The 13,572-nt window shown below is 44.6% G+C and overlaps 2 protein-coding genes across 2 annotated transcripts in view; both read right to left on the minus strand.

Moving 5' to 3' along the window:
• Positions 1 to 275: 275 nt before the first annotated feature.
• Positions 276 to 2,724, minus strand: lyrm2 (LYR motif containing 2). Its single transcript, XM_041959129.1, has 3 exons — positions 2,638 to 2,724; positions 1,269 to 1,409; positions 276 to 666 (listed from the first exon to the last, which is right to left on the minus strand). Exons 1-3 carry the CDS (start codon positions 2,680 to 2,682, stop codon positions 586 to 588), a joined length of 267 nt encoding a protein of 88 aa, XP_041815063.1. The 5' UTR covers positions 2,683 to 2,724; the 3' UTR covers positions 276 to 585.
• A 913-nt stretch (positions 2,725 to 3,637) lies between these two features.
• The window catches only part of mdn1 (midasin AAA ATPase 1), a 60,515-nt gene continuing 50,580 nt past the window's right edge, over positions 3,638 to 13,572 (minus strand). Inside the window, exons 81-101 of the mRNA XM_041958320.1 lie at positions 12,635 to 12,831; positions 12,353 to 12,514; positions 12,087 to 12,224; positions 11,293 to 11,428; positions 10,965 to 11,134; positions 10,659 to 10,787; positions 9,688 to 9,829; positions 9,283 to 9,593; positions 9,043 to 9,189; positions 8,388 to 8,489; positions 8,071 to 8,269; positions 7,740 to 7,907; positions 7,428 to 7,591; positions 7,146 to 7,235; positions 6,697 to 6,812; positions 6,425 to 6,599; positions 6,157 to 6,230; positions 5,904 to 6,018; positions 5,661 to 5,727; positions 4,893 to 5,035; positions 3,638 to 4,813 (exon numbers count right to left, since the gene is read on the minus strand). Coding sequence (XP_041814254.1) covers positions 4,628 to 4,813; positions 4,893 to 5,035; positions 5,661 to 5,727; positions 5,904 to 6,018; positions 6,157 to 6,230; positions 6,425 to 6,599; positions 6,697 to 6,812; positions 7,146 to 7,235; positions 7,428 to 7,591; positions 7,740 to 7,907; positions 8,071 to 8,269; positions 8,388 to 8,489; positions 9,043 to 9,189; positions 9,283 to 9,593; positions 9,688 to 9,829; positions 10,659 to 10,787; positions 10,965 to 11,134; positions 11,293 to 11,428; positions 12,087 to 12,224; positions 12,353 to 12,514; positions 12,635 to 12,831 — 3,131 coding nt within the window. The 3' untranslated portion in view covers positions 3,638 to 4,627. The remainder of the gene's footprint in view (positions 4,814 to 4,892; positions 5,036 to 5,660; positions 5,728 to 5,903; positions 6,019 to 6,156; positions 6,231 to 6,424; positions 6,600 to 6,696; positions 6,813 to 7,145; positions 7,236 to 7,427; positions 7,592 to 7,739; positions 7,908 to 8,070; positions 8,270 to 8,387; positions 8,490 to 9,042; positions 9,190 to 9,282; positions 9,594 to 9,687; positions 9,830 to 10,658; positions 10,788 to 10,964; positions 11,135 to 11,292; positions 11,429 to 12,086; positions 12,225 to 12,352; positions 12,515 to 12,634; positions 12,832 to 13,572) is intronic.

A 13,572-nucleotide genomic window follows, 5' to 3' on the forward strand; every position in this document is an offset into this window, starting at 1 on the left:
GATCCTGAATTATGACTACCTGTAATCTCGTCTGCCAGAATGCCAAAACCCTGCCAATCTTTCCAACCTGTAAAGGACAACGTTGACATAAAACATGACTTCTGTCAGAAGATGTTGCATGAAGAAAGCAGTATTACTGTCTGTCTACTCATACGTGTTGATTAGTTTTCTATCTGTGGATAACTGTGGATATGAATAATGGAATCTGTATGATGATGCCAGAAAACATTTTTGAATTAAAAAAAAAAAAGATCATTCTACTGCCTGTGGTTTCTTTAGTTCCTGTTTAATATAAACAATACATTCAATTTACAGCAAAAGTCTGGAAGATGGGCTGAGTTAGTATCCATGGATGGAAAAATCACTGTATGGTGAGCGGCAGCACAGGAGGTTTTGCAGAATGATGCCTTCAGGTCAGCTCCATCAATCCATCCATGAAAAGGTGTCCAGCCAAAGACAAGTTTCAATTCATTCTGCATTATTCAATTAACTGATCAGAGGTTTCCCTGGCTACGCTTAACAGTCTCCACCTATCACATGATGGCTGGTCCAGATCAGTCCATAGTCCACATCAGCTCACAGTATTTAACTCCTGGCCAACGCCAAAGACCTTTGCAGCTCCTCTAGGTGGTTGTTGGCTTGTGTGACCATCATGCGGATGGCATCCTGAATGAATAATAAGAGGAGAATGTAAAGTAATGGACAGAGCAGAGGATGCTGGGAAAATAAATACAATGTCTCTACACATATTTCATCTAAAAGGTCCATACATTTAGTTTGAGAAATAAACTGCAACTCAGTGTTCATATACTAGCTTTTTCCAGGGCTTTCAATCACACATCCTGGTCTTGATTAGTTCTGAGCAAACTCCAACTGCTGAAAAAACAAGTGAGTGGACCCTGATTTTTGACTTCAGTTTCTGAGGTCAGGAATGAAATCGCATGCAATATCATTGACCGCAACAATAAATATGTATCATAATGATGGTTTCATGGTTTTTAAGTCCCAAACTTTATAGAATGTAGAAACAATCAAGACCAACTTTCCAGACTTGAAAGTAAACTAAATGCGTGGGACTCCATTACAAGTGAAGGAGCTTTTTGAATGAGGAGCACAACATCTTCTCGACATTTACAGCACAGTTTAACTTGACACTTAAAGAAGAAGGTTAGGGTAAGTTTATGGTCAGCGCTTCACTCTAGCCAACACACATGGTATAGCAGTTCTAGTTGACCAGGCTACGTAACACATCCAGACCTTCTCTTTACCTGGTCTGTAGCATTCTTATTCCTCTTGAACTCGTCTCTTGCCCAGTCTCTGAGGTACTTCCTGTCTCCCTCATCTGGTACCTGCCGAATGGTCCTCAGCATGTTTCTGTAAATCCCTAAAATCTTCTGTCTCTGTAAAAACTGACACAGAATCAGCAGCAAAGTTAAAAATGAATTCCCTTTATGAATGAGTTAAAATTTGGACCAAGATAATGATTTGATATTACTGATGGTTCCAACAGGCTGACAATGAAGAGAATATTCACATTCAATGCATCCATTGCATGCTGTGCTGACTTGAAGCTCCAAAATAACAACTACCACCAACTCCCTCTCCATCCCACCTACGATAATGTAAAGGTGCCTCATCCCACAGTCAATGGTCTTTAACACAGAAATTAATTAACACACCATTTATCTGTATCATGGGAAAAGACTGCAATTCTTCAAAGTGTTTCATTGAATAAAACCAGCCCTGCTGAAGGTAGTTTCTTAGCAGTGAAGTGACATTCATTCACTGGACTGAACTTCGGAGTAAACTGTATGTGACAGGCTGGTGGGTTAACACTGGTGTAGCCATAGATTAAGACTAAAACCAAGCTGTGTGGAGGAAAATGCTTCAAAAAATATTTAAAACTTTTCCTGAAACTAAGACAGATTTACTTAAGTAAGCTTCACATAAACACCACCCTTTATGCAACTGTCATCATGACTCTTTGAACTGATATGAACTTTTACTATCATCCTTTTGTACGTGTGTGTTGTTTGGTTTCATGTCAGTGCAACACACATCTAAGCACCAAGTTACTCTATCACTCAAACAACTTTTCTAACGAATTTTTACATTCATGCTTAACACATTTAACAAAATTAACGTTTTAGCATCTTTGTACTAATACTCGAAAGGTCTCCGTTTAATTAGCTACTACTTAAACCTGAACTGTAGCGTAGCCTTTGTTTCGCTAACGTTGCTAATTTCGGCATAAATTGAATACAATTCTGAACACACGCGCATAGCTTGCTAACCCTTGTAGACCTTAGCTAACGTCAGCTTAAGTTCAGGTAAAACAGCAGATAAACACACAAAGGTGACCAAATAACTGCTAAACTAACTGCTGTTTAGCCCCGTTAATTCACTGGACACCGAACAGAGCTGCAAAAAAACAAAACACGTCTTCCTTGAACCGTAGAAACGCTTTGGTGTGCCTTCTAAACTGTCGCTCGTACACAGACGTAGCGTTAGCTAACAACCCAACACCGTTAACAACGTACCCCAGGCGTTGCTATATAGTAGTCAGTCAACCTGTCCAGCTTCCTGATATAACGTTAGTTATCCTCCCACTGCTCTACCTTTATTATATGCATTTACCTGTTTTAAAGAAAGCGCTGCATGAGGTAACCTTGTAACTGCCATGTCTGACAACCCAGTTATTACGCACTAGCTACCGGACATATATGTAACGTCACAGACGTAGAACCAAAGAACGCGCAGTGCGTCAACGTAGCTGCCATGTTGGTGCGGGGAAGCCACGCCTCCAAATACACGTATGCCCATCAAGCTGGAAAGTATGATGACAGTGAAAATCATCAAATCTCGCTCAATTTTCAACCGATTTCCACACATTTCATGTAGCATTTTGCTACAATACAGATGTAGTCAAGAATATAAAAATTGATAAATCTCAAAAAATTGTTTAAACTACAAACAGCACAAAAGTTAGCAACATAAACCACAGTGCCCTGAACAGAGACAATACATTAACAACATTAACAAAAGGTAACATTTGCATTTTGGAACAAAAAACGGTAAACTTCACAAAAGGTCATCCCACCTTGCCTAGTGCATGATGGGAAATGTGGTCTGCTGCTGACAATTTCGCACATGATATGCACTATCTACATTTCACTATCTTCTTATGCCTTCTTCCCAGATTTTAATTTCTCTAGGTCAAGGGCATACTGATGATAACGCAAAAAAAATTTATATTAATTACAATTTACTCTCCTGATCCTATGAAGGTCTCTAATATATGGTGTTTAATACAATACCTCACTGAGTGTGAGTCCTGCAGGTTGATTGCCAGCTTGCTAACTATTTATATTAATAGGGACAATTCTAACAGTGTATTCTCATTATTAGGTTAAGTTTGCTTTACAGATCTGTTTCAAATTCAGATTCTATGAAAATTTGTCATTATTTATGTAGAAGCAATTTCCAGTTCCACAAAGTTTATTACTTGAATCTAAAAAGTATTGGGTATTCAAATTGGTAATACTTTACACATATTGACAAATATAATAGTTAAGAGATTTTCTTGCAAGGTCAAATACAAACTTCTATTATGAAAAGATGAGAACAGAGCAACCTTGTAAACGGTTTATTGTCAGGATCATTCATGTCAGGGTTTAACAGATGGATACAATGAAGAAACAACCTCTTAAATATGACCGACGTCTGCTTACACGCAAGACCACGTTACAAAACACAGAGGTGATAATTAACATTTCATCAACACCGACTTTTAACGGACTCAGTGAGGAGTTCTGAGCTCTGATTTAGCAGAAGTCACAGTACGAATGGAAGATGAACACAGCAGATATGCATCTTTAAACCACTAAAATGGGTTTTACTGGGGCATTTATCAAAACTGGAATCTGCAGTCCCTGTGCTTCAAAGTGCATGAGAGCTGATTTTCTAAAAACCCTGATAGAGCTGTGACCGAGCCTCTGATCCATCACCCCGACAGCTCATTCAGGCGTGAAGTGAAATGCAACACTGTTCTCCTCTCCAAGGCACATTATGAAGTTCCTTTGAATGTCAGTCACAGCCGCACCACCATGCTACTGTTAGGCCATGACGTTCAGACAGGTTCTGTTAAAACACAATCCAAAAGCTCCGCACTGTCAGCTCTGTACATCTGTTGTCGTGTTCACATTAAAGATGAATGATGACCTTCGTAACACTGACTAAACATCCACACAAACATGATTTCGGGGTTATAGTACAATTGGGACAGAGGTATTTACTGACTGAGGTGTTTCACACGCAAGGGAATCACATTTTGTTTCTATCATTTCATCTCAGACGTGCAAGTTAAAGCAATTCTTGTTACATTACAAAAGAAATTGAGAATTCCCCTGATAACAAGGACAAAACAGCAAAGGTTGCTATCAAACTCTACTAAAATCTACAGTAAAAATAAGAAAATAAAGGCACATGTACAGCGGCAATCCGTCTTTTGTGTAATTTTTTGAAGTCCTTTATTTGAGTTGTGACTGAGAGGCTAGCAGCAGAGTGGCATTGTGCAGTTGGTTGCTGTCCACGCCTCCCTTCCTGTGAAAGATGGCTTCTCATTGGTCTACTGGTCAGACGCCGTGACGAGTTCAAACCACTGTCTGAGCGCGTCGCTCAGGGTCTCCGGCAAAGCGTTGACATCTCGCAGGATGACGTAGAAGGGGAAGGGGAACTCTTCCATGTAGGAGCGGATCTCTGGCAGTTCTCCGGGTCCTTTGAATATGGGCACCTTGATGTCCAGGATGGAGTCCTGCAGCACAGCAACAGGGTTCACTTACACTTTGTGTCATAAAAAATAAAATAAAAAGGTCAAGCTCTTCTTCACTTACCCGTGAGTTGGGGTTGTCAAGCACCATGAAGATGACGAACACATTTGCGCTGCGTGCTGCCCGCACAGCGGCCATCACCCGCTCCTTTCCCTCCAGGAACAACCCCCTGCCATCAGACACGATGACCAGCAGCTGGGCTGTCTCTGTGGAGAGAGGTCAGAGAGGACCAGTGCAGGAGAATATGATAACATATGGTTAGTCAGGCACTTAAAATAGGTTTGTTTGCATAAGCCACATTTTCCCACATCTAACCGAGATACCACCATGTACTGACACACCCTGGAGTCGTTTCTATATGTCACTGCAGTAAGGTGAGAAGTTCATTCACTGGAGGTCAGTGAAGCTAGCCTGGTTCCAGACCTGAATCCACCCACACATCTCAAATCTGTTCAGTGATTCAACCAACCAGAGTTTTGTGGGCTGGGTTAAGAACGGGGATGTAATCTTGTCAAATGGAATTCGGTAGCAATTCTAGCAACAATGAAAAGCAGCGACAACAATGGCTACAAAGCTTGGATGAGACTGACATAGCTGCACGTGTATGGGGTTGGAACAGTGATGGGAAATTTGGGCACTGAAAAGGAAACACTGTCACAAAAACAGTCGGAAACTTACTTATTGGAAAAAGTTTTAGTGGCACCGAAACAAGTATTCTCAGTGAAACTGGACTGTGCAGACGGTCGGTACTGACAGTAAACTCCACAGCACATGTTTACTGAGCTGGCTACTCTCCCTTTTGATATTTAAATACACAGCGTGAATAATTACCTGAGTTTACAGATCCAGAAATCTGCTGTCGTGCTGCTAGAAACATTTTTGTTGAGGTCTCCAAAAACTACAGAGAAGAGGCATTAAGAGAGCGAGTCAGTCTGACAGGATGAGACGCACTTTAACAGATCTGTCACATCATGTGGTTCACCACAAGATACAAAGGAAACGTCATACATCATTAACACATTCACATCAAGACGATAAGAATGTGGCATGTAATGTGTTTGACTCGATCCTCACCTGAGCTATTCTGGTCTTCTTCTGTTGGAACTGGCAGAGTCGGAGGATCCGAGCTCCCGACTCATCGTTGAACTGCTGCTGGAAGGGGTGGAGCAGCTGTACCTGCTCGCCGAAGCTGGACACAAGAGCAGGCGTTAGACGTCAGCCTCACGTTAAATACATGTACAGTATGACGTCACAAACTGCAGATTCAGGGTGTTCAATTTCCCACTCGTGCTTTTTGGTTGAGCACATTGTACATGCATCAACGTACCTGCACACAGACACCTGCCCGACCTCCAGCAGAGTGAGAGCGTTGATGATCACTGACAGGGATTCAAACGCCAGCTACACACACACACACACACACACACACACACACACACACACACACACACACACACACACACACAGAAATGGCATGTGTTGTAAAGCACGTTGAGTGGTCAGTAGACTAGAAAGACGCTATCTAAATGCAGTCCATTTACCATTGAGCTAATTGGCTCTTGGCTGTGGACAGTTAGATCAGAGGGCTCGCTCACCTGTTTGGAGTGGTTGTCCACCATGCTGGACGAGTCGTCCACAGCCAGACAGATCTGGTACTCTCTCTTGCTGGGCTTGGTCCTCCTCAGCCAGATCTTGTCCTTACGGAACTGACTGGCGATGTAGGGGATCACCTTCCTCATGTTCAGACGCTTCCCTGTGCGGTAATCGCCCCTGTGGAGCGGCGGAAAGTCACACACACACATTTAACAACATAACCGCTTAAACCTTCCGTTGTGACACATTTGGTAGTGAGTGCGTCGGCCCTGACTTGAGTTTGGCGGCCTGTGTGGGCTCCAGGATGAGGCGGAGCTGCTCACACAGCTGCTGGGACAGAGCTGAGGTCAGACTCTGGTACTGGTGCCACATGGAGGCTGCTGCACTCTCCTGGAACACAGACATTAGGCACAAGTCACAACATGCACAACTTCATACGATCAGAACTACATGGTCAGGCTTGGATATGGCTGGATATGTTCTGAAGGTACCTGTTTGATAGATTTTAAACCATTTATCAGAATGTCCTTCTATTTGGAAATGAAGGTAATGTAAAGACCAGTTCTTATCACAACTTATTTTAAGATGCACAATTAAATCTTGTCATCACCTGTGATGTAGAAATAACTATATAATACAGCATATGTTTAATGTTCTGTACGAATCAGCACGATGCAGTATTCCCATTTCCTGTTTGGAACAGAACTCCAGGGTCAGACCCACCTCCTCCTGAGATCCTGGAGCCAGTCTGTACCAGGCCTCCAGCTGCAGCTCCATCTCCCTCCTGATCTCCTCTGGGTCTCTCTCTGCTTTCTACGTACACACACAAACACACACACGCACACGTACACACACACGCAAGCACACACACACACACAAGCATGCACGCACGCACACACACGCACACACACACACAGGTTTGACTTTGATAACTCAATACAATTTAAGGCTTCTCTAACAGCATTGAGAAAAGCAGTTTCTGCCGATGCTGCAGTGGTTCTCTACCTGCATGGTGTCCAGCAGCAGCTCAGGAACTGTGTGAATTGTGGATTCTGTGCTTCTCTCTGCTCGCTCTTCTTCTCTGGAATTCTGCCGCTCCTTCCACCTCTCCTCCTCCTCCTCCTCGCCGTCTCCCTGCCTCTGCACCTCCATCTCTCCACTGTCTACTTCTGCACAAGAAGAAAAGGAGGGAGAAGTCAGAGGATGTGCAGGCTTCACAAAGCCACAACTGTGTTTTATAAATGCTCTCTGTAATCTGTGCAATTCAAAAGCACACCCAACACAACCTCCTCTATTCAGTCAAAGTTAATGTGTCACCTTTCTGGGAGGCCTTGGTAGAGTCCAGCTGCTCGGGCTTCAGCTCTTGGACCTCAGCGGCCTGAAGGTTCTCTTCCTGGTCCTCAGTTTCCATGCCGACATCTTCATCATTCTGATCCTGCTCCTGCTGAGGTCCCGCTGCTTTCTGCTGATCTGCACTGGCAACATCTGGAAACAGCAAGACCAGCAAAGATCAGCAAATGTGGCGTCCACTTACCCACCTCACAGGCTGATGTGATGGGTAAACAATCTGACATGCTGTAGAACATCACAGGAACTGTTACTCAGTAAACACTTTCCAACTCCAGGGAGTGTGCAGGTGATTACTGACCATATGTCTGTGTGTCATAGGCCGTCTCTCCCTGTCTGATGTGTTCATACAGGTCTGACTCCTGCTGGGCCTCACTCGGCCTGCTGTCCTCGGTGCGATCCTGACTGCGCTCCACTGTACGCAGACGCTTATTAATGCGCTCATTGTAGTCACCGGTCGACCGCTCATTGTCTGCTTGACCAGGTTTTCTCTTAAAGCTCTGGAACAACAGTGAATAAAAAAAAGGTTATAAAATGGATTGAAAATCAAAGAGAGCTGGATATGGAGATTGTTCAGAAAGCAGGTTTTCTCGGCTGTCTCTGAGAGGCCAGTCGTACCTGGGTCTTGTTCTGAGTCCGTGTCTGTGAAGACATTCTTGCCGTCAGCTTCGACTGGTGGCCTTCTGATTGGCTGGCGTCAGCGGCTCCACTCCCATGCTCCTAACAAAGCAGAAAACTGAACTATTTCATATTTGATGGTCTTCAGGGGGACATGTGTACTATATAATCTATTTTTCCAGTACAACACTGTAATCATGTCATCAGCCTGCAGTCACTTCTGTGTCATGGTGGCAGCCAACATATATTAAAGCGATATTCAATGTGTGCCATGTGTTTCCCATTATTTCTTCATTATGATTTCACCACACTGCCTCCAGCATGGGTTTGACTGCTTTTATAAAATATTAACTTTGAAGAGTCACAAAGTTATTATCTATCTTTGTTGTGTTTAATATTGCATATATCTTTGGATATGAATTCTCTGCCCTCCATTTCTTTTTCTTTTCTAAACGAGTGTCTGAGCTGTGGATATGTGGAGAACTCAGGGAGGTGTGACATGCTGAGGAAGACACTGTTACATCGTCCTGGACCCAGAGGCCAGAGGGCCTGAACCTGTCAGTCATGTATTCCTGCGAGCTTGTCGAGGTGAAACCTCTGCAGGTCTTAAACCTCAGCGTCAGTGGAAAGAAGTGCTGAGTCATGGTGGCAGTACCTCTTTAGCCTGGTCTCTCTCCGACGCCTCTCCTGCCAGCTCCACTGCTGTGTCACTCTGAACGTTCTCCTCTCCAGTCTGACCATCCGTGTCATGCTCCTTCCTCTCAGCTGACTCTGGCTGCTCCTCATCCTCACCCTCCTCCTCCTGTAAGCATTACAAGTCCCATCAGTGACACAACAACAAAGCTATGTGCTCATCACACAGTGCAGAGGTACAGTAATTCTTTGACATACACACCTTTGGTTTTTGTCCTTGGTCATTTGGAACAGCCAGATCTTCATCTCTTCCTGCCTCCTGTCCTCTCTCCTCTTTCTCCTCCTCCTCTTCATCTTTCTCAGCAGACTCCTCATCTCCCTCTGCTTTCTCTCCTCCTCCCTCCTCCTGCTCCTCCTCTTCGGTCTTGGCCTCCTGACCGTTCTCCTCTCCTGCTTGGTCCGGCTGGTCCTCCTCCATCTCCTCTACTCCTGCCTCCTCATCTCCGTCTTTCTGTCCGTCCTCCTTCTCATCCAGGTCTGTGGCTTTCTCATCGATATCAAATGGATTCTCCTCTGAAGAAGAAAAAATGCCACACAAGTTCACCGAGCTGAAATGTTATCACCACCCACTATCGACAATGTTTTATCACCCAGCCCCGTGTCTCACCATCAGCCTCGCCTTCTCCATCGTCTCCAGCCTCATCATTCTGGTCCAGGTTGAGATCCTCGGGCAGATCCATTGCCTCAGGCTCAGGTCTCTTGTCCTGCTGACCGTGGTAGGGGTCCACTTCATTCTCATCAAACTCTCTCTGGAAAGCAGCAAGAGCACAGGTCAGAAACAGGAAAGCCATAAAATAAGGGGAGATTTGTGAAGTTCTGGAAATATCTGACCTGGACGAAGCTTGAAATAATAAAAGTAAACAAGGATGACCACCTCACACTTCTGCCAACCAGTCAAGTTGTAGTTTACATCCATGTCTGTCCAGACTCTTACAATACATATAGTGAAGACTTTGAAGGGATGTAATAAAAAGTCTTACGTGCATTTTTTGGCTGAATGGAACGTATCACTGTACTGACATGAATGATTCCAGTCAATAATTTCCAAGCAGAAACATGCTGTCTTCACTTAGAGACTATTTTTCCCGAGGCGTACAGAGGACTGATTCACATGGTGCAACAACAATCACCTGAAGCTCAATATCAGCACAACCAATGAGCTTGTGATGGACTGCAACGCTTCAAATATGGATGTTGCTGCAAACAAACTACAAATTTGAAACATGGACGCTTCACACACATCTTCAAACCAGCAGCACAGAAGATCTAAACAATCAGCACAGTTCCAAGGTGTATGTCCAAGATTAGTGTCACCAATTCAGTATCTAACCAAATGTGAAATATGGTCACAATCTGCCCTCCTGTTCCTGAGTTACTGTGTTGAATAATGGTCAGAAAAGTGTTTGCACAACATCATGCTGTCACAGTGAAGCTGACCTTCGGTCTTTTGGATTTTAAAATGTCATCACTTCATCAGTGTATCCTCTGAGACATTTGTGTGAAATTTGAGAGGAATGGTTGATGGCTGCTGCAGGTCAGTGAGTGTGTGCAGGCAGGAGGATCTGTGACTGTCTTCACCTCATCTCCTTGTTCGTGGATTTTCTCTTTCTCCTCGTCCATCTGTTCGTCCTTGTCCTGGTTTTTCTTGTCTTTGTTGGGGTCTGCAGCATCCAAGTTGTCATCTTTAGCGACCAGCTCGGACTCACCCTGAGAGAATCCAGTGTTGATGGAGAATTAGGGCACGTTGACGAAGGTGACATGTAAGTGGTCTAACTAATGAATCACTTAGGAAAAGCAGCACACAAGCTGCTGCTCTATTTCTTCTTTCTGTATGCTTTTCATATGCTTCAAACATGAGCCTTCTGCTCATGTTGTGGTCAGTACCTGGTCCATGCCCTGGCCAGACTCTTCCTCCTTGTCACTCCCTTCGTCCTCATCATCCTCATCATCCCCCCACATCCTCTCATCCAGAGTGTCTGTTTGTCCTTCCCCCAGGTCACCCATCTTTTTATCCAGCTCCTCCTCATCTTCTTTTGACGACTCGTCATCTTCACCTGCGAATGATTCAGAGAAGAACAATCCGCTCAGTGTCAATCCTTGTGAAATTCACATATTGTTTGAGGTTTTAATGTGTGACACAATTAGGAAATGGAACAAACCCAAAGATGAGCGGGACACATAAGGTCAGCGGGCCATAGACAGTTCGAGTTACCTGGTTCATTCTCATTCCCATCGTGCATTTGGCCATCAAAGTCCTCCGACATCTCGATAGCATTGTCCTCCGCCTTGATATTCTCTTTATCCTGCTGTTCTTCCTTTTCACAACCCTCCTGGAAAGTGTCCTCCACCTGGAGGAAGAATGCATGGACAGTTTTATGAGAAATGTTGGTTAAATGATCCACCTTGTACATCTAATAAACTCCTTATACCATTTCAGCTAATTACTGGTTAAAAGATTCAAATTCTCATTAAAACTCTTTGAACTCTTTGAAGTAAGCTGGATTTCTTTTGGCATAGTCACTTCATGCCACATGCTGTAGTACTATGGGACACTAACAAGGCAAACGACTGTCGTTGACACCCAAGGGTTGCACCCTATGCCCGCCCTAATGGGGGGATTGTTTGCCTCACAATAGAGTGATACCATTCTTGGTTTTGGGGGTTGGCCTCACTCAGGGGATAAATACTTGAACCTAACACCATTGCATTGGACTAGAGCTGTCCTATCTAGTCTGGTTGCGCATGAACTGATGAAGCCTGCTCGGATGAGAGGCGAAACGTCTTCTAAGACAAACTGACGAGGTCCAGTTGCGAACGATTGAATGCCCTAAAGCTGATGCTGTAGTACAGTTTCTATGGAAAAATAAGATCTCACCATGCTTACTACTCCACTTACCAACTTTTCTTGCCTTCAGCAGCTGATGAGGCCATGAAATGCAGTGGAAAGCTCCGGAGTAAAAGCTAGTACTTGGAGCTTGAGATAAGATTATTGCGTAAATGATGTACCTGATCTTCATTCTCGATCTTGTCACTGACGTCTTTAGTGCCCTCGCCTTCTCCTATACCACCGCCCTCATAGTCGTGAAACTCAGTGGCACCTTCTCCATCTCCACCGGCCATCAGCTCCTGAGGCAGGCAGAAGCCCTGAGGAATAGACCACAACCATTTACTCACTGCTTTCTGCTCCACTTGGGAACTTCACGCCTGTATTACTTTTCTTTTACAAATGTGAAACGTGAAATGAGACTGAGTAGCTTCTGTTGTGCTTGTACCTTCTGAGCGAGCTCAGCGAAGATGCTGGCCAGCACAGACAGCAGTTTGCCGGTGCTCCTGTGCACTCCCAGTGACACCGCCAGGTAGTAACGCACCAGCTCAGAGTAAATCCCCAGCAGAGGCTCAAGACGCACCAGCATCCTGCACGCCTTGTTCACCTCCTGAACACACACAAATATAGGCAGGCACGCACACACATTAATACATTTAGTTACATTTGCCTTAGCTTTATAAATCCAGTCACATGTTGTAGGTGTCATATGTGCAGGTGTTCTTGGTACCTGGAGCTGTGGTGGCTGACAGGAGTCTCTGTGTGTCCTCAGGCGGCTCAGCAGTCTCTCCAGTCCAGCATTAACATCTCCCACACACAGAGCCTCCACTTCAGCTGCCAGCTCCTCCTCCAGGAGCCGCGTCAGGTGGCCGGGCTTCAGCAGGTCCTCCACAGGCTCTTCATCCTCCTCCTCCTCTTCAGCACCGCCTGAGACATCAGACAACATTAGTGGACAACCATTAAGGCTGTCAGCGGGATATTGCAGTTGTGCAGCTCTCAGTACATGAGACAGTAGAAGTTCAGAATGTTGACACAAACAGCTCTGATGCAGTTTCTGGTCCAGGCGATTGGTTTACTTCCATAGATCTAAAGGATGCTTATTTTCACATTCCATTCATCCCCTCAGAAAATATCTCAGGTCTGCCTTCTAGGACATAACACATACTGTAAGAATATCTGGTGTTTCCCTTTTACAGGTGAGTGTAGAATGCACCGAGGCTGCCAGTGCACCCCTGAGGGAGGGGGGATGTGCCTGGCAACATGCATAGATGAGCAGAGTCGGGTGTTCAGGCAGGTCCACACACCTGACTGCTCACATCACATCTGGTAACCCTCGGTTTCTAAATAAAGTGGGAAAAGAGTGTTTGGATCCCAACTCAAAAGAACTCCAGCTCTCTAAATCCAGTCGAGTTCAAAGCACGTAACTGCGTGACACTACCTCATACAGTACCGAGCATGGGGTCAGTACCTACTGTGCCTATTTAACTGGCTGTGTGTTAGTGACCAGTCTTCAGGGTAAGCTTATTTGGAAATACGGGCTTCTCTATATCCCATAGTGAGATACTGACACGAATGGTGAAAGAGAACTTCAGGGTAAAAAATGAACCCTGTTTCTCTGAAGCATGAGTGAGATACAGTGTCTCACACACCACCCTTTCTTGAGTGAAG

This window comes from Chelmon rostratus, chromosome 18 (genome assembly GCF_017976325.1).
Source record: "Chelmon rostratus isolate fCheRos1 chromosome 18, fCheRos1.pri, whole genome shotgun sequence".
NCBI lineage: Eukaryota > Metazoa > Chordata > Actinopteri > Chaetodontiformes > Chaetodontidae > Chelmon > Chelmon rostratus.

What these genes read in the sequence shown, in the direction of transcription:
- lyrm2 (XM_041959129.1), bottom strand. Translation starts at nt 2,682, where the DNA reads ATGGCAGTTACAAGGTTACCTCATGCAGCGCTTTCTTTAAAACAG. An exon ending in CAGCGCTTTCTTTAAAACAG is followed by an intron (nt 1,410 to 2,637) that starts GTAAATGCATAT and finishes ATTCTGTGTCAG; the next exon opens with TTTTTACAGAGACAGAAGAT. An exon ending in ATAAGAATGCTACAGACCAG is followed by an intron (nt 667 to 1,268) that starts GTAAAGAGAAGG and finishes TTATTCATTCAG; the next exon opens with GATGCCATCCGCATGATGGT.